This window comes from Lepidochelys kempii, chromosome 11, assembly GCF_965140285.1.
Source record: "Lepidochelys kempii isolate rLepKem1 chromosome 11, rLepKem1.hap1, whole genome shotgun sequence".
Classification (NCBI taxonomy): Eukaryota; Metazoa; Chordata; order Testudines; family Cheloniidae; genus Lepidochelys; species Lepidochelys kempii.
The window spans coordinates 56,582,696-56,602,912 of NC_136390.1; the positions used below are offsets into that span (position 1 = coordinate 56,582,696).

The following is a 20,217-nucleotide window of genomic DNA, read 5'->3' on the forward strand; positions in this document are numbered from 1 at the left end:
AGGGGGGCATTGCTGCTTGTGTTTAAACTTAGAAATATTTAGTCTAGTCTTCTGTCTTTTGCTGGAGGCATTGGAGGCATCTCTTCGGCCATGTCTATACCAGGAGAAACTTAAAATAGAATTGTGTTTTAAAACCTAACACTTAAAGACAATTTTGTCCTTAATATAGACAGGGCAGTTGTTAGTGTCAGTCATGGTTATGTCTACCATGGACAGCCTTCACTTGGAAGGAAGTTTGCTGTCTTGTGAAGCCTTGATGGAAAGCAGGATGTGATGCTTGGTCTTCTGAAATTGAGTCTAAGGACTTCCCACAGGCCACCAGTTGCCCTCAATCGATAGTCATCAAGCAGAGGCTGCTAACACACCATTTGTATTTGCCAGAGTTCTAGTCGAGCAAATTGACACTGACTGGGAAAAAGATCCCTTCTGTTCTTACTGGGGAGTTGGTGAGGGAAGGAGTGTTTATAGAAGTTCTTCTCATTCAATTAAATATAAATTAGATCTCTCTCTCTTTACCCCTGAGGTGGACCCACTTTGTAAAGCACTAGAAGTTGCTAGAGCAGACAACAAGAAGCTTGCTTTGAGTTTGGAACAAGCTCTGCAGGCCAATAGTACCCTGCAGAGCAAGCTGATACATACTCAGGAAGAAATGAACAGGAAAGAAATTGAGCATCAGCAGTTGATGGCCTGCAGGTAAGAACAAGTGCAAGGTGCCGTGGCTGAGGAACACTTTGCTTTTCCATTTCTAGCTGCAGAGCTTGTGGCCCTTTCCATGCTTTTGTCAGTTGCAGCAACAATCTCTGTGGTGTGGCTGTTGAGCTTGGTGGATTGATGGACTGGTGCAAAGCCCTCATGAACGAGCCGTTTGCCTGCTGATGCAGTGACTTCTCCAGGCTCCTCTGCAGTATTGGAAGGCTGCAAATGGAGCCCAGTCTTTCCTCTGGGCTGTATGTGTGGCGCAGCCCAGAATGCAGGAGCACTATTCTGCTGTTTGAGTGAATATGCCTGCGTGGCTGGCAGCACTTGCCACTGACAGCCTTGCAATATGGCTGTTGTTCCTGTACTGCCAGGAGGGGATGGGGGCGGGGAAGGAGTCTGCCTCCTGGGAACTGCAGGCTGCTTGCTGATAGGAGTTGAGGAATGTTATGAGCTGGAGCAGTCCGCCTCATTCTCCTGGGAGAACTCTGCAGGCTGGCCTAGAGCAGACGCCTCTGAGAGGAAAGCCTCCCTCAGACAAGGAGAATCTGTCTTGTATTTCTGTTTGGAGCTGTTGTTGAGGAAAGAAATGTGCTGAACGTGCAGTTGGATGAACAAATTGAACTGGCCTCCTGGACTGCCATGCTTCAAAAGCTAAGTCAAATCTTCATGGCGCACGTAATGTGGCAAAATGAGGCCCACCCAAGCACAGAAAATATTTTTGGACCATCACTTTTTCTTGCTGTTTTCTTTTTGTGGCCAGGTCTTCCCACTTGTAGTGTTTATGAATTCATTCAGTATGGTTTATTTCCTATAGCTTTTGTCTTCCTTCTTTCCTGAAAGGGAGCAGCTAATTGAAGAAGCCACAATGGAAGAAAAGCTGTATACCGAACGCTTGGAGTCCTTGAAGAAGCAGTTTCAGACCGAGCGAGAGGCTACAAGGAAAGCAGGTCACAGGGAATCTGCTGAGGTGAGGAGGGGCAGAATTGCAAGATTCCTTCCATGGTCAGTTTCCCGAGAAGAGCTCTGCTTCCCAACAATAAGAAAACAAAAGTGATCTATGACACTTCTTGTCCCCCTTTTGTGTTGCAATATCACTTGGTAGTAACATAAGAGAGTTTTGGCCTGCAGTGGACAAAGTGATGCTCTGGTGGCTGTAGCATAGTTAGCGATGTATTTATCACGTCTATCCCTCCCCTTTTGTTTTTTGTGCAAACCTAACTGTATTTCCCTCTAAGGCCTATGGAATAAACCAAAGATTAATTAGAATGTGGTTTCCAGGAAGGACCAAAAGGCTATAGTTTGAAGGTTGTATGATGTTTGATAGCAGCCTCCAATTATTGCAAAATCCTTGTCATAAAAACATGGTATATGGAAGAGAAGAGGCAGTAAAACAGTGGTCTCTGCTTCTTTGGTCTGTCATGGGCTATATTCTTTCTATGATCTGTGTCCTCTGACCTTACAAGAATTCAGAAACCCAGAGGTTAACCTGTGTATTCTTTCATTCCCTATGAATAACTGGAAGATCCAGCTTAACAGCTACTTACCAGAGACTCTCTTCTTGGTGATATTCACAGGAAATACATGTCTCTGATTACCCTAGCCAGACATTTTTGGGGATGAACATGAACTAACCTCTTCTATATGCCTCCTAGCTGAAGAAAGCCCTGGAAGAGGCTTCTTCCAAATCAGCTGAAGTGTCCCGGGCTAACAGGGAGCTGCGGCAGAAAATAATGGAGTTGGAAAAGTCCCTGGTCAGTTACAGGGGGAAGCTAAAGAGCCAAAGTGCTCAAATCAGACACTACTTGGCCTCCAAAACTAACAACATCCAGAACACAGAGAGGATAAAGGTTTGTGCAGATACCTTTTCACTCTGAAAAACCCCGTTCATACACCATCTCTCCTTGTAATGGGAAGAACTACTGCTGTCACTGCAGTGGGGCCAGGCCAGGATACTGCCACTGGTATAGAAAAAACCTGGTGCCAGTAGGAGTCTGATAGTGTCAGTAACAGCTGGGAAATGCTCGTCTTTTGTGTCTTTTTTTCCCTACATTAAATGCTCTTTTTGCTATGGAATCACTCTATAGTTCGACAGATCACTTCACGGTAGTCCTTTGTTTCCCAGTTCAGTGGATTGGATAAGGCATCTTTTTGCCAATAGGTCATGTTGAAGGGAAGGGCCTACAGCTTCTGGCCGCCTTTTATAAATGAGTGATTTCCAGTCAGTAGAACACTACTGGGTGCTGGGTGCTTGTGCCTCCCTCTCCCTGTCTTAATGAAGATCCTCTGTGCTGGGCTCGAATGCCACTCTGCTGCCTGCTTGTCCCCAGCAGAGCATGTGTTACTCCAAATCTCAGTCACACAGTAAGGATGGCGTTTGGAGCAGCCCAAGCTCTGTCACATTAAACAATTTCACTGGAGCTTCCTCCTTTCATTTAAAATTATTTTCAGGAGATTGAATCTGAGCTGAGGCAAATGGAACTGATCAAGGAGCAGTATCAGAAAAAAAACTATGAGCAGGTGGGAGCTCACTATACAACTTCCCCTTTCCATTAGATTAGAATCTGCATGTGGTCACTGAGATCTCACTTCCATGCCATCTCTAGTCACAGAGCATCCAGAAATTCGTGACAGAGTTAACAAGTCTTCAGAGTGAGATGCAGACCTTGGCCAAAAACCAGCATGAAGTGGCAACACGGAACAGGCAGCTGGAGGCCCAGCTGGAAATGGAGCAGAAAATGCGGCGGCAGCTAGAGAACCAATGTCAGGTAAAATGCTCACAGCCTTGGAAATACAGTATGATCCGTGCTGAGCTGCATGATCCTGTCCTGGGGTCTGAATGCTTATTGCCTCTGAGCATGTTGCTGGGCCATAACTGTAGGGTCCTATTGCCAGTGGTGGGTGCTCATTCCCATGCCAAGGGGGCTTTTATAACCTCTCTTTATAGCTGTTTATTGGAGCATGGACAGCAATGTATGGCATGGGCTTTTATGGAACTGAATATTTGACCTACTGGGCTGGGAGTTATTCTACCAAAACTTTCCAGTCCAGATTCCTGCTCATTCTGTTATATAGAAGTGGTTTGTGTTATGTCCTGTATGAACAAAATAAAGAGAGAGGTCTGGGTGTTATTTTTCTCTCTCCAGAAGCTAGATGATACAGTCAAACACTTGAAGAAATGCAAAGAGGAAACTGAGCAGAAACTGAAAGAAGCCAGTGTAGAATCGGAACAGGTGAATACAACAGTGGGAAAGAAGAGATCCTCTGGTACAAAGCAAGAGTTATCCGTCCTTGGGGATGACAAGATTTGTTTGTGGGACATGCACTGGGAGGCCCTTTAAGTGTTAAGAACAAGCCTTTGATGAGGTGGGAAGTAAGGTGCAGCCACAGTCTATTTCTCCCCATGGTCATTGGCTAGTGCTTATCCCAGGCCCTTCTTCTGTTAGAGCTCTTAACAGTCTCCTATACAAATTATTATAGTTTAGTTAGGCCTGTAAGAGGAAGTTCTCTCCATTTCTGTCAGTTTCCACCTGGTTCAATGGCTTGTGGGTATTGACAAGTTTAAAACACCTGCACATCTGTCCTCTCCATTAAGCAGTGTGAGCCGCTATATTGTACCATTTTGAATAACATTACTCCAAACCACCTCTTTTAAAGGTGAGTCACATTTCCCCATGCACCTCATCGCTTATTGAAAGCCGATGGTATTGCACAGTAAAAGTCCAAAGCACAATACCTTACAGAAGTGTTACAGTAATTTGGTTCCAAATTGTACAGTACTGTAGTTATTTCACAAGGGAGCTCTCCAGGGTAGGTAAGGGAGTAAGTAATAAAGGTCCTTTAAATTCAAACTGCACGGTACTTTGTAGCAGTAGTAGGTGGATAGAAAGCTGGCTAGATTGTCGGGCTCAATGGGTAGCGATCAATGGCTCCATGTCTAGTTGGCAGTCTGTTATCAAGTGGAGTGCCCCAAGGGTCGGTCTTCGGGCCGGTTTTGTTCAATATCTTCATTAATGATCTGGAGGATGACGTGGATTGCACCTTCAGCAAGTTTGCAGATGACACTAAACTGGGAGAAGACGTAGATACGCTGGAGGGTAGGGATAGGATACAGAGGGACCTAGATAAATTAGAGGATTGGGCCAAAAGAAATCTGATGAGGTTCAACAAGGACAAGTGCAGAGTCCTGCACTTAGGACGGAAGAATCCCATGCACGGCTACAGACTAGGGACCGAATGGCTAGGCAGCAGTTCTGCAGAAAAGGACCTAGGGGGTACAGTGGATGAGAAGCTGGATATGAGTCAACAGTGTGCCCTTGTTGCCAAGAAGGCCAATGGCATTTTGGGCTGTATAAGTAGGGGTATTGCCAGCAGATCGAGAGACGTGATCGTTCCCCTCTATTCGACATTGGTGAGGCCTCATCTGGAGTACTATGTCCAGTTTTGGGCCTCACACTACAAGAAGGATGTGGAAAAATTGGAAAGCGTCCAGCAGAGGGCAAGAAAAATGATTAGGGGACTGGAACACATGACTTATGAGGAGAGGCTGAGGGAACAGGGATTGTTTAGTTTGCAGAAGAGAAGAATGAGGGGGGATTTGATAGCTGCTTTCAACTACCTGAAAGGGGGTTCCAAAGAAGATGGATCTAGACTGTTCTCAGTGGTAGCAGATGACAGAACAAGGAGTAATGGTCTCAAGTTGCAGTGGGGGAGGTTTAGGTTGGATATTAGGAAAAACTTTTTCACTAGGAGGGTGGTGAAGCACTGGAATGCGTTACCTAGGGAGGTGGTGGAATGGCCTTATTTAGAAGTTTTTAAGGTCAGGCTTGACAAAGCCCTAGCTGGGATGATTTAGTTGGGGATTGGTCCTGCTTTGAGCAGGGGGTTGGACTAGATGACCTCCTGAGGTCCCTTCCAACCCTGATATTCTATGATCTGCATATAGGATTGTCCTTAACAAGAGTTCTTGCTAACACATGATGTGAAATAACTTGCTAATTTTACAGCATTTGTCGTTCTTTAAATGATCCTGGTGCCAGCACATTGCCAAGCAAAGGCCATGCTGTCTCCCCTCTTTCTTCTGTGGTTTGCTGTATTTAGCCTCCATTTTACTCTCTTCCTCTACCACCTTCTTGATGCTTTTCCCTCTAGTTAGAATTGTTTTCTCTTGGGCTAGTGCCAATGAGAGGCCCATTAGTTACTCAATAAGGGGGTAACAGCAGTGCAGTGTGGACCTTTCCACCCCCTCCACCATGTTGTAGGAAGGAGGCCAGGATGGCCAAGTGGCGTGCTCTATGCTTACATAGAGGTGGGAGATTTAAAGAAGTCTGGATTTGAAATCTTGCCTGTCTGGTGTGCAGCCCAGAAGTTGAAACTGCTAACAGTTCTCTTTCTGACTCTAATCACTACTCTCTTCCTCAGATCACAGCTAACCTGGAGGAAGCTCACCACTGGTTCAAATCTAAATTTGACAGCCTGCAGCTAGAGGTAGTGAAAAACAAACAGCAGAATATCCCCAGTGAAAGGAACTATGGCAAGGAGGTAAATAAGGGAGTTGCTTTTACTTTCAAGGTAGAGGTGCATAGTTAATGGAAGGATGAGGAATAGGGAACAGCCTGTAGTAGAGTTCCCTGGGTATGTTAGAGGAGCAATGGTATGAGTACAGGCAGGCCATGCTGTTGCAAGGAAGAGTGCTGGCACCTGTTGAAGTGAAGGTAATAGCAAGGCCATGCAGGACTGTAGCAGGTGTTTCCTATGCAGAGGTGAGTATCAGTGCCAGAAGAAAGCCAACACTGTTTTGTTTGAATGCATGTAACATGGGCAGGAGAGTTTCTGGAGAACTATAAGAAAACTCTGCCCCTTTGTGATGTTCTGCTGTATGCAGAGCAGGAGCAGAGAGGCGTGATCTGCAAACAAAACTTCCCCACCTCAAGCGAGGGGAAGAGCAGACCTCAGACCAAAATTTTCCCTGTTTCCTATCTCATTTCTTTAGCAGGTTAAAGGTGACAATCAGAATTTTGGTTTCTTAAGCCCTGTTGATTTCTGCAGTTCCCATTAGCCCCCACCTCTCTCAGCCCAACTAGCATCTCCTTGGGGCAGGAAAACACTCTCAAAGGAGTAAGCCCCTGGACAAAGGTTTTGAAGTTTAGTTCTCTAACTTTTTGCTGATGTTTCACAGAATGTGCTTATTTGGTGGGGAGATGACATTTGTTGAACCTACTAGAGCCAGGTGGAGACAGGAGAGGAATGAGGGAGCCCCTTTCTCTCCATTTTCCATATCCTGCTTCTCTCCAGCTATATTTTAGGTCTGATTAAGCTCCTACCCAAAAAACTGTATTGAAAATGAGTGGCTGTAGTGTGCCTTCTTCTCTTGCTTTTCTCCATGACTGCTGCTATTCTCCTCCGACACTCATCCAAACAGTTCTGTAAAGACAGTTCTCCTTACCTTGTTTTGTATGCAGATCTCAGAGCCTTTGTCTCTTACAGCTGTGGCAATTCCCAGAGAGCTGTTTGACCTTGCTCTAAAGATGTATCTTGAGCTGCTGCAATCTCTGTATTTTCTACTGTTCATTGGGAATGAGAGTGGATAATCAGTTTTCATCCAGTACCCTGTCCTTTAACAGATGGAGAAGGAAAAGGCCATGAAACTCCCTAGCCAAGCCTCCCTGAATCGCTGGGAGACTAAGCAGCAGCTCAAACTCATCTCCAGGAAGTACCAATCTGAGCTAGACAGGAAGTGATGTCATCTAACCCAGGAGCTTCCAGGCTGCCATCCCACCCTGCACTTGTGAACACCACAGTTCAGACCAGATCTTCACATGGTGGAAGATGAGCCCTAAGGTTGAAGTATCTTGATCTATAAGCATCTGCATATTTCAGAAGATTTTTGAGTGGGTGTAAGCAGAGGTCCTGTATGAACTTATGAACAGGGTCTGCTCTGATTCAGTGAGGAAGATCCTTCAAATAAAATGCACATTGACTGGCTGGCTGATGGGAGACCAGTGCAGACAGGTTTTGGAATATTAAATTGTGTGCTCCAGTTCAGCTTAGCTAATAAGTCTCACCTGTCTGACACATACTGGAATGTATTATTTTGTGAGGTAGCTTTCCATTTCCCCCACCCTAACATGGCCTTTGAGTGGGACTAGTTTGCTTAAACACTTTATCATGGAACTCAGATTAGCAAAACCATAATTTATAGCAAAGAAATGATTCCTATCTCTAAAGCTTCCTATACAAGTAAGTTTATGTTCTGGATCTTTGTCTCCAGTCACATCTCTCATTTGTGTTTTAGCAGCTCAAGAGGAGGGGAGTGGGTTGGAATGAGCCCTGCAAAGTGAGGAGACATCGTTATTATTGAGAGCTCAGATTGTTGTGCAAGGATTCTGCCTATCCAGGGGATGGTCTTTTGGATTCCTAGGTTGGTGATGGTAAACTTGCTGAAAGAGGGCAGTTGTCCACTGTTGGATACTGATGGTTACCTGACCAGTACAGGGAGGATCCCTTCTTAGCTGATGGGAACAGCTACCATTAGTAGCAGTAAAAGGAGCCCTGGGTCTGGGCACTGAGAGGAGGACAGTGCCCTTGAGCAATTGCAGGATCCCTGTCTGCCCAAGGCTCCATTGCTGGAAGGTGCTCCATGTGGGTGTGAGAGGCTGCCAGGCAGAACACCTTGCACCATTGGTACCCATGTGATTAATAGAGTTGATTAATTCTGCACCACCTTGGAACAAGTTACCCAAAGGGCAGGTGGTGTCCACAGCAGGTGCTATACACTCGTAGTTGCAGTGGGTTAAGACTTTAACTACCATTCCCTTATGATATAGAAACGAACAATTTTCATCCACTGTTCAATTAATGAGCACTTCTGAGTAGCTCAGATTCCCTCCTTAAAACTCAGTCTGTCTTGGCTTACGGTGTAACCCAGCTACATCAGATGTGCTGTTACACACCTAATTTTAATAATTACAGTGCTGTTTCCTAAGCTTCCTCCAGTTGTCTGATCCATTTGTTTTTGTGGGGCTAGTTTGAAGCTCTGTGGGGCAAAGGCTATGCCTTCTTCCTCTGTGGTGTGTACAGAGCCAAGCATATTGCTGGGACTTGGCAAATAACAATCATTCCACCCATTTTATATACCTACATTTGTCATATAAACTTAATTATGCTACAACAGCCTGGACCATTATTTTAGGACCTGGTCCTGCCCCTATTGCTGTCAAAGGGGTATTTTGCCATTGACATCAGTGAAAACAGGATCAGACCCTTAGTGATTAAGCACCTGATTGGAAGCCCATTAAAACTAATAGGTATCTTTCATTAACTTCAGTAGCCTTTGGCTCAGATCCTGTTATGTTGCTGAAATTCCTAAGCAGCAGAAGTCTTCAATACAACCTTATGTTCCTCCTCCCAATCTACCACTGGTGAGCTGAGTTTCTGCACACCACATCACTTCTGAGTGGTGGGGTTAAAATGAGCTTATGTGTAGGATTCTGTTCCATAGCCCTGTTCTCCTCTCGGGTCAGTATCAGTAGTGTAGTCTAACTCTGCCAACGTTAGCACCAAGCTGTAGGCATAGCCGGAAACCAACCTAGCGTGGCACTGGCTGCCTTATTTCACACTTCATCTATTTGATCTCGTTAAGCTATGTGGCTGTTAATGACAAAACACACTGCCCTTCATCTAAAAAGAGATGCTAGGAGGTATGGTCCAGTGAGGGAAGACAGCTCCAACTGCTACCATCCAGTTTCCTTTAGTAGTTGTTGCTACCAAGGAGCCATTGTTTTAGTGATGAGTGGGTAGGGATTCTTTCTTTCATCAGGCCCTCTTTTCACAGATACAGGACACTGGAGTGCTGTGTGTATAATTGCTGTGTATAGATATCTGCTGACTTTGTATTTAAATAGTCATTAAATCTGCTTTAATTAATACTTAAATAGTTGCAGGTTGTCATTCTAATCCATGGTACATGAAACCTATTATTTCTTTTAAACAAGTACCCAATAAGCACTTGTCCTGAGGTGTTTAGGACTGAGTGTGGTGAGACTTAGACGCAGTCTAAGCATAGAGTAATACTTACGCTGCTGTAGTGCTTTTCATCCTAACCACTAGCCTGCTACAGTAAAGCCCAGAGGATGGGGAAATGCCTTGATGTTCACTGAATAGTTTTTGCTGAATACTCCCTTCATCATGGCGGGAGGAGCAGCATGACAGGAAGGCAGGATACCACAGCCTATCATAACTACGTAGTAAATTGATAAAGGCAGAATACAATTACCTTAATTTTACAGGAACAGTATGGTTAATGCTGTTCTTAGAGACAGCACCCTGGGCTTGGGCAGGAACTCCGTTTTGTGCCTGAAGCAGGGGACGGGTGCTCCTAGTACCATGCTGGGGCACTGACACTGAAGGAAGAATAGCAGCTCCAGAGTCACCAACCAGCCTTTCCTGCAGGGCACAGCTATTCCCTGCCACCCTGCACTGACCTGCCACTGCCTTCTGAGCCCTATAGAATTAGAGCAAAGATAGCTAGGACTGCACTTCTGAGAGGTTCTGGGCTGGGTGGTCTCCATAGTTCTGAAGGAGAGGGGAAAAAACCAGCTTTTTTCTAATTAGATATGTCTCACAGTACACAGTTATGGGTTGGACTTCCCCCCGCACTCAATGAAGATAGGAGCACACATGCTGTTGAAAGCCATGGGATGTGTTCTTTTAACTCAGTTTTATGGCATGGGATTTCCAAAAGCACCCAACTCTTTCTAAAAATTGTCAAATGGGACAATACGACAGCGGAGATCACTTTATTTTCCCCACTATTGGAGTTGTGGTTTTAAATTCATTGTAGTAGTTAGAGTTAAATTCAGACCTTAACTTTTCCACCACCTGCTGAATATTGGTAGGAGTAGATGTACAGTGGAGTCACATCTTACGCGGGGGTTAGGTTCTAAAGTCAGCACGTAAAGCTAAAATTGCGTATCGTCAAAATTACCCTTGAAAATCCCTTAAATTGCCCATAAAGTACAGTATACTGTACATGGTTTTGTGTATACAACCCTGTACAGTAATATGTATAAATGTATACACTAATGTACAGTATAAAGAGTACATATGCAAAATATAATTTTACAGTAATGTATTTTTAATTACGGGGGGTTGACAGCTTGATGTCGATCCAGGAGGATGGATGTGATGGAGAGCGAGTCGTAGACGAAGTGGTTGGCTCTGGTTCAGCTCAAGAAGTTAACTGCGTAGGCTCATCTGCTGCTGGTTGTTTTTCCTTTAAAAACATGGTGATCGGCAACTGTCGCTGTTGTCTCTTGAGCTGCTCAAACATTTCTTGGTATGGTCTCAAATCATCCATAAAATACTACGTGTGATTTTGAGGCTTCGTTCCATAGAGGGATCGTATTCAGAAATTAAATCATTCTTCATTGGCAGATGTAGTTTCACCAGTCGCTCCACATTTTTGAGGTTGAAGTGGTTCCTAAAACTGTTAAGCCAACCTTGGCTGGCTTTGAATTCCTTCTCAAAGGCTGTCCCTCTTCAGCAGGAGGTTTGAACAGCGTGTAGAGGCTAAGAGCCTTTTCTCGCAACGTGTTGCCATCGATAAACACACGTTTACAGTTCACGTCTTCCAGCCATTAGTTTAATGCCTTTTCAGTCTTCACTAAAGTCTTAACACGCACCAAGCTCATCACCTTAGCAGTTATTGGAGCACTTGATGCCACAGCTTGAAGAATTTCTCTCTCTCGAATCTAGATGGCACAGATGCTAGATTGGTTGCGGCCATATTTACGCGCCACGTTGGAGACCAACATACCATCTCTCAGTAAGTCCAACACAGCCAGTTTTTCCTCCAGCGTTGCAACAGATGGCTGTTTCTTCGGTTGAGCACCAGATGAAGTAGTTGGCTTGAGTTTAGGGGCCATGTTGTACGAAAAATATGTATCTTTAAACACTAGAATCACACTCAGCGTGGCAAGATGCTCACACTACGAGAGGCAAGCAGGAACTGAGACCAACTGAGGGAACAGCAGATTCATGTCTCCCATCTCACGCTCACTCCGGGGCATATGCTCACTGAGTGGAATGGTCGATGGAATCGCCCGCGCTATTTACAGGTATCTTGTTATTTTTCTTTTTTTGCCGAGCGCATATAGTTGAATTTGCATAAGTTAAATGCGCGTATGATGCAACTCACCTGTACAACTTTCATTGACACTGCCATACTGTAAATGGATAATCAGGATAAGAACTATGAGCTGCCATGGTAAGTCGTTATAGGAAGTGTGAAATTTCTACTAAACAAACATTTTCTACCTCAGTAATATTTGGAAGATGGCAAAACTAAATAAAAATATGCTCACTTATAGAGCTATATAGCATTACACAGCATTAGACACTGTTAGCCCTTACTCTGGATCCATGGCCTTCAATGAAAGTACATACATGTGAGAATAGCAAGCAGCTTTCTAATGGTCATTCCCAGTATCACTCAGACAGAACACATTTGTGGTTAGGGTTTGAGGACAAGGAGTAGACACTTTTGTAAACAACCTTCTAGGGAGGTCCAAGCTACCCACCACTACTGTATCTAAGCACACTCTAAGAACAAGACTATCCAGGTAATTAAGCCCAATATTGTAATAATTTATTATTTGATACAGAACGGTCTACAGTTTAAAGTAAGAAAATAACTTGGGAAAGGAATATCAGAGCTGGCAGCAACTACAGTTAAAGTTGCCTAAAAAATGTTTCCATTCTAAGCCACTTACCAATTGATTACAACTTTGCCAACTATTTAAGCTAAAGGTTTCCACCTCCAGCTGATTTTTTTGTTTTGTTTTAGCAGAAGCAGTTTGGCCATTTCCGAGAACGCAGTTAAGAAAAAAAACAACATTGTTTTTCACAGGTTAAATTCTTAACAAGGTTCTCTGAGAAGCTTCTGTGCATTCATGTTTTGGATCCAGTTAATTCCTTGAGTACCATCTGTCCTGTGCACTGAATAAAGTTGCGGCAAAAACAGTATCTGATCATACAATTAGAGACTATCATACGGACATAAAAAAGGGAGCCAAATTAAGGTTGCAAAGTCTAGCATTCAAGTTAGAAAATAGTAGAATTAAAGCTGACTTTTGGGGAAGAAGGAATAATATTCGGGATACTATAAATGCTGGCCAGTTATGACCTATTCTCCAAAACACAAGTCATTTTCTCTTACCTTCAGCACATCAGAAGTCCACAGATTGAGATTTTTTTTTTTAATTGTGTTGATGAGCGAACAGCACACTTTCAACAGTAGTATGTATGTGTCATCATTTTGTCTGACCATTTGATCTCATCATCTGATCTAATATAAACAAATTATATTTTGGTTCACCAGGAACAGAGAATTTGGCAAGACCTTTGTTCCAGTTTTCTTCAAGAGCTGTAACGAGTGGCTGAGATTTAATGCATGAGCCTGGTTATACCACCAAACTGACTAATGTGTTATCTAATATAATTCGCGTTACCACTAAACTTCAATTAGTTGGGCCAGCTCGAAGTACTACACATACCAAAATTTAGTATTGTAATACTACAAAGACTTTTAAAACAAATCTTACTGAAGATAAGTTTCAGAGATAGGACTATCATCATCACTTCCAGTATGACGTTATTTCTCTGCAGGATAAGATCAACATATGACACCTGTATAATCGGAATTATCATTCTTGATTAGCGAAGCAATATACAGAATTTGCAGCACCTCTCTTTCAATATTTAATTATTTAATACAGGAAGATAATGGGCTGTAGGTTACGACACCTAACAAGTGTTTAACCCACTACACAACTTAGGACTTTTTTTTGTTTTTGCTGAGAATAAGTTATTTAAATGATTGTTAATTTTATAAATAAAGATATTTACTAGACCAATTTACAATACTCCTGAAAATGGATACCTTTTACCAATGTGACACCGATTTAGTAATATAAGAAAATTACTTTTCTTAGACACAGCTTGCGATGAAATAAAATATTTTTCTAGGAATCTTTATCATCCTTTTTAAGTACTTTAAAGGTCTTGCAATTGCAGTTATTTGTAATGTTAAGTTTGTCCCCCTTCTCTCTGGAAAAATTCTCCCAGGAATCCAAAGCATCTATTGTCTGGTTGTGTTCAGCTTATCTTCCCCTGCCCTTCAAGCCCATTTCTTCAGTCTTCCCTCTCCTATATAACAGTAACAATTTTGTACAGTACATGGCAAATGTAACCAATTGCCAGAATTGAACTTGGACAGTAGCCAGTTAAATTACTTTTTAAAAATCTTCTCAAAAAAAAGTACACATTTTTAGTCCCTGAGAATTCTGTGTACCAGCACCAACTTCAGGCTTCACAAAAACTTATCAATAACGTGCTCGACCAACATCTAAATAGGTCTGGAGAAGCTGCTCACAAAAGCCTGCTTGTCGAACCTTGCTTGTATCGGGGCATTTTACAGTTCCAACCTCAGGAAACAGAAAAAATAGCTTAAAAGTTCAGGAAACAAAATATATACAGTAACTAGTAACTCTGATCCAATCACAGCTAGATCAGTTTAGAAAAAATATGTACACATCTTTTTGAATGGGTCTCTCCATTGGTGTGTAATGCATGAGATCCTCATTGCCCCAGTGGAAATGACAAATGTTATTTTCCTAGCAGGCTACCTCTTAGTCATAAACAGGTGCCACAAACTCCATCATACGATTCCATATGTATACAACAGCTTTTGAGCCATTCTTAAATTTCCACTGCTCTGATAAATTAGTGACAAGTTGAAAGCAACATCTCTTCGCAAGTCTGTCTGATCAGCTTCTATTCCCTGAAAGAATTAAAAAAATCATTTACTAGCTTGCATGGATACTATACCATGAGTTACATTAAAAAACATAACAAAATCAGTGCAATAACACACATGGGCAAGTTCTTTATCATCTAGGTACTCAGTTCATTCCCACCACGTTCAGATAGTTACATTGGAATTCTATATTTCTATACTAAACCTTCATAATCATGAAACAGAGAAAATACCAGTTATATTTAATATTCTGGCTTTTAAAATAGACCTTATGTATGCTTCTTTATTCAGGTGGCAAAGTTCTTCAGCAACCATTTTCTTGCCGTTGCTACACCAGGCGGATAATAAAATAAACCTGACAATCATTACCTGAGCAATTTGAGTTATACATGTTCATGAATACAGCTCAGATGACAATTAAATTAAGTGCTTTCTCTAGTGCCTCTAAAATTACACTGGGATTATTCAATGCAAATATAAACTGGACACTCATGCTTTACTTCTGGTTAAAACATATTAGTAATGCTGATCTGATTTTACTTTTATAGTTCAAATGTTTAACCATACGGTACCTCTAAGATGAGAGGAGGAAGCTCCAGTGCCTTTTGGTAATAATGGATTGCCATATGCACTAATCCCAGCTGATGAAGGCCACGGCCTAGGTTATAGAAAGATTCTTGGCATGGTCCACGGAGGCCCAGGTACCGGTGAAGGAAAGAGAATCCCTATGCACAAAACATACATTGGAAGCTTTATTTTTTATAAAACAATAAGCAGCATGTTTTAAATTTGCAAAAAGAGGTTTATGCCCATAAATATAACTGCCTAATTTAAGGCCAAATGCAAAAACAAGCCATCCACTTTCCATGACACACTAGACCAACAGAGGAGATTCTTTGTTGCCTCAGCAGCCTCACACAGTGAAGACAACAAACAGATCTTTTGATAAACTTTGAGCAAAATTGCTCAGAATTATTACTATATTCTATAGCACTCAACTCTGATAGATATTTACACACATGTAAGACAGGCCCACGCCCTGAAGAACTTGCCATCTAAATAGTGAGACAAAAGGAAGGGGAGGAACGAAGGGATACAATGAGATTGTTTGCTTAACCCCGTATATGTTACGCTTTAGAACACCACCTCTTGTCTACTATTTTTTTAAACACTTGCCCACCCCAGCCCCCTTTATCCCCATTTGAATTAGAACCTGCAGTGATGTTACACTCCGTATTATTTATGGAAATATGCTTACGATATGGATATGGCATAACAGATATATTTTATGCAAGGTGGGTCTTATAAGGTATCATCGGAAAGGTTATAATTTACTGAATGTGATTATCCAATTTATATGCATGTATCATTTCTGTATCTAAAGTTAGGAATATTGACTATGCAATAATTACAACTGTGTGTGTAGTTGGGAGACACCCACCAGACAATAGCCCATCAGCCTTGATGGGCCATTAGGAAGAAACAATAAGACGTTTGAAAATACTAATCTCTCCTTCCTCAGAGGCTTCCTGGGACTAGATGTGACACTACTTGGTGAGGTGGTCCTGTCACCTGGTACTAAACACCATCTTGGACTTCTAAAAAGGGGGGGGGGGGGAGAGATCAACACTGGGAAACAAAAGATTCCCGCCTTATGTAAATCGTATTTAAGGCTGGGGATTAAGTTGATCTTGGTTCACTCTTCACTGAATCCCCACCCAGGAGGACTGCTGGAAACACCTTAGGAACAAGGACAAAGGGAAAGGGGGAGGAGTACTGAACCCAGGCTGGAAAAGGGATCACAGAATCATAGAATATCAGGGTTGGAAGGGACCTCAGGAGGTCATCTAGTCCAACCCTCCACTCAAAGCAGGACGGATCCCCAACAAAGAGGTGAAATGACACAACCAAAACCACACAAATCAGTATCTGAGCCAGATTTAGAATGTAGGAATTCCTGACTGCCAGTTCATTAGCTATAGCTCTTATGAGCAATCCTTCAACAAGTCAGTGTATGAGCTAAATAAATGTGTGGTAAGGAAACAGAGTTCAGTTTCATGTTTTGAATGGATCATCACCAAAAAAAAGTGAGCATTTTTGTAACAGCCATGACAGCGAACCAAAAATTTGGATTTGTGCAAATGTAGGAAAAAAGGGGATTAAAGGCATGACATTTATTTATATACAATGGCTATGAAAAGCATTTTCATTTTTCCCCTTGAATTTCTTTCTTTCTTTATTTTTTTTTTTTAAACTTACAAAGGAGCATTGGCGAAATAATGTAAGAGCTACAGCCTTGTTTTCCCCACAGGATCACCCTTTCTGCCTGACATCCCTTACTATCCTATATCCAACTCATGTTATAACTTTGGCTAAGATTGTATCATGGTTATTGTTAGTAAAAGTCACAGACATGTCATAGGTAACAAAAAAAATTCACGGAAGCCCTGACCTGTCTGACTTTTGCTACTACAGCTCCATGGTTTCCCCCGCCACCATGGTGGCTGGGAGCTGTGGGGTTCCCCCTCTGCCCATGGCAGCTGGAAGCTGCAGGAAGAGGATATTGGCCAAAGAGAAAACAGGACACCCCCAGCCGCTCACCTGAGGCATCCCGCTGTCCCCCACCCCCACCCCACATGAGGCTGTTGCCCATCGCTGAAACCCTGAGGGCCCCCTCAGGAGTGTGTCACCTGTTGCTGGAACCCTGAAGGGGGGCTGCTGTCGCCTGTCACTGGAACCCTTCCAGGACCCAGCTGGCTGCCAGCTCCAGAGCCCACAGCCCCTGAGGCTGAAGCACAGAATGTCACAGAGGTCTCTGGAAGTCACAGGTAGCCTTAGTTACAAAGCCTCATGCTAAGACTGTCCAACCAGTAAGGGCCACACACGCATGGCATTCAAAAATAATACACCATGTGTGTCTTAGTGGATCTGGTCTGTGAATAAGATACCTTAAAATTTAAGCTGCAAGCAGGGTAGCTAACCTTCAAGAATTTCTGCAACCAGCATTTAGGGTGAGAAATTACTTCTTGAAACCAGTTTCTTTAAGATCTTAAGCTTAGTATGTGTGTTTTGTTTTATTTGCTTAGTAACCTGCTTCGTTCTGTTTGCTATCCCTTATAATCACTTAAAATTTACCTTCTATAGTTAATAAACTTATTTCTTGTTTATAACATAATACAGTTTATGCAGTTCATATCTGGGGGGGGTCAAGAAGCTGTGCATCTCTCTCTCAACACGCAGGGAGAGGGTGAATTTTTATGAGCTTGCGCTATGCAGATCTTTCTATATAGCACAAGACGATATTATCTTGGGTGTACTCTCCAGAGGAAAGCTGCACTTGAGTGCTGGGCAATTTCCTAGTTGAATCTTCCCATAGAGAGCTGTTTGCAGACTCTGCAACACAGCCAATAAAAAAAATTATAAGGGCAGGAACAAACAGCTCGGGGTAAAGTAATGAACAATTCACATATCCTAAGTAAAAAGACAAAGGGTCTCATCATGCTTCTACTGAGCCAACGAGAGTTTTCCCATAGGAACCCAACTCTCGCAGAGCTAGAACTTGCAATTTCCCCTGTCCTGCGGTTTAGCCACTAGACCAGTGTTTTTCAAAGTTCGGGTCGCGACTCAATACTGGGTCGCAGCATGTAAGGCACTGCCTTGCTTAGCATCCAGGGACCCTAGCGGCTGTGGTCAGCACCGCCAACCGGGATGTTAGAAGTCCTGTCAGCGGTGCTGCCCAGCTAAGGCAGGCTAGTGCCTACCTGTTCCGACACCGTGCTGGGCCCCGGAAGCGGCCAGCAGCGGGTCTGGCTTCTAGGCAGGGGGGCCACGGGGCTCCACGCACTGCCCCCACCCTAAGCACCAGGTAATTCCCCTTGCTCTCCCTCCTATCCCTCTGCCCCCAATTCAGAAGGATCTACTGCCCCCATCCCTACCACCACCTCTGCCGCTGACTGGCTATGTAGCTTTGGTAAAGTCATTCAACCTCTGGGCCTCAGTTTCTCATCTATAAAATGTGAGATGATACATCTGCCTGCCTCTCTCCCTCCCAGGGTTTCTGTGAGCATTCATTAGCTAATGTCTATACAGTGCTACAAAGGTGATGGTGTTAGGACCAGAGTCACCTCCCAAAGAGAACACATTCAACACAACCATTTTAAGATTAAAATCCACCAGAATATTTCTCTTTTTCAATTGAAAGAGTCTTGGGAAAAATCAAATTGGGTTCAGCAGGAGGCAAAAAATGGAACACAAATTACTGTACAGTAATGACAAGGGTCATGTCTCATTTTGATGTCACACAGGAATGTGCAGCCTCTGCTGTAACCAGGGGGCATAATTTCTACAGCCACTATTGATAATCAGAGAAGAGAGCTCATTCAACAGTAAGGAATTAGCTCAGACTCTAACAGCTGATGATGATAATTAGAGTCACCACTATGTCGCTGTCTGGGTGAACTACTGAACAAACAAATCAAAGCAAAGATTAAAAACCCTCAACATAGGTGAACATGAAATGAGAAAAGCAGACACAAAAAGGAAGGCATCTTTGGAGGGTGACATTTTTCAAGTATATTCTTTGGAGACTGTCAGCAACAGAGATAGGAAGGAAGGATTATTACACAGGAAAAAATAGTTAAACATATTTAAAATTAGGCCAAAGTGTGCAAACTTGAATGCCTAAAGCTAGGCATCTACATAAGTGCTCTGATTTTAGGGTTGCTCAGCACCTGCAACTCCTACTGAAATTAAAGGGAGCTGCAAGTGCTCAGCACTTCTAAAAATCAGGCCCTGTATTTAAATGCCTAACTCCATGCCCCCAAACTGGAATATGTTGGCCCTAGCTCTTCACCTCATTTGGTTCACTGAAAGGTATCGGGAGGAGGAGTAGAGGGAATAATAATAATAAAAAAAAAAACACCTGGAATTTCCAAGGAAGGGATTTGAAATAATGAAGAAAATCAGGATTGTGCCAGTACCAGAAATGGGCCTGATCCACACGCTTCAGATCCAGTGTGGGGCTGTTCAGCCCCAACTGTCTGGCAGGTGCGGACACGAAGAAATGGGATTAGTTGAATGTGGAAAAAGATAGAGCTGCAATTCAAGAAGAGAGTCTGTGGGCCATGCAAATCCAGGAATCCATGCAAACCTTCAAGGTAATTAACCTAAATTTGAATACAGGCATCCAGAAGAAATCAACAGAAAGGACAGTGATGTTGCATTAGCACTTTCAATGTGTGTCATATTTTAAAAACAGACAGTAGCTGAAATCTTTTCAGAAAAAGAGTATGGGTTAGAATTTGACTTATAAGGTTGAAAATGCAGATGCAAATTAGTTTGTTACTTTTTTAAATTAAATCAATGCCATTTTCTTCAGGGGCTTAGGTTAAAAAAAATTAAATGTCATAGGCAATTTGTCCATAGTGATCTTATGCACAGCTGATTATCCACACACTTTCCTGTACAAAACTTGCAAGCCAGTTATACAACCGAGCAGAGCCATTGCAGTATATCAAAAGGTAAATCACTTTAATACCATTATACCATGGTCCCTAATGCCTTCAGGGTAAAGAACACAAGATTTCCTCAATTGGATCATTACAGACCAGCCCAAAACCTTTCACGGGCCCAAAGTTGCCTCAGTGGGAACTGAGAGCATTCAGCATCTTGTGAGCTCTAGCCCTTAACGAGTTACTAGGGATTGC

General features: G+C 42.9%; 2 protein-coding genes across 14 annotated transcripts in view; one reads left to right on the top strand and one right to left on the bottom strand.

Moving 5' to 3' along the window:
* CCDC150 (coiled-coil domain containing 150) overlaps positions 1-17,724 on the top strand; it is a 56,044-nt gene extending 38,320 nt beyond the window's left edge. For 6 of the 12 annotated variants that reach the window (XM_073306261.2, XM_073306257.2, XM_073306262.2 and 3 more), the window contains 8 exons: positions 524-693; positions 1,540-1,666; positions 2,352-2,546; positions 3,148-3,216; positions 3,303-3,464; positions 3,843-3,929; positions 6,118-6,237; positions 7,320-9,629. In XM_073306261.2, coding sequence (XP_073162362.2) covers positions 524-693; positions 1,540-1,666; positions 2,352-2,546; positions 3,148-3,216; positions 3,303-3,464; positions 3,843-3,929; positions 6,118-6,237; positions 7,320-7,436 — 1,047 coding nt within the window. In that variant the 3' untranslated portion in view covers positions 7,437-9,629. Of the gene's footprint in view, positions 1-523; positions 694-1,539; positions 1,667-2,351; positions 2,547-3,147; positions 3,217-3,252; positions 3,465-3,842; positions 3,930-6,117; positions 6,238-7,319; positions 9,630-11,451 lie in introns of those variants that run through there. The other 6 variants (XR_012154343.2, XR_012154344.2, XM_073306259.2 and 3 more) reach the window with 6 other exon arrangements.
* The window catches only part of GTF3C3 (general transcription factor IIIC subunit 3), a 30,877-nt gene continuing 20,865 nt past the window's right edge, over positions 10,206-20,217 (bottom strand). For both annotated transcript variants that reach the window (XM_073306285.2, XM_073306286.2), the window contains 2 exons: positions 15,085-15,237; positions 10,206-14,536 (listed from right to left, as the gene is read on the bottom strand). In XM_073306285.2, coding sequence (XP_073162386.1) covers positions 14,414-14,536; positions 15,085-15,237 — 276 coding nt within the window. In that variant the 3' untranslated portion in view covers positions 10,206-14,413. The remainder of the gene's footprint in view (positions 14,537-15,084; positions 15,238-20,217) is intronic.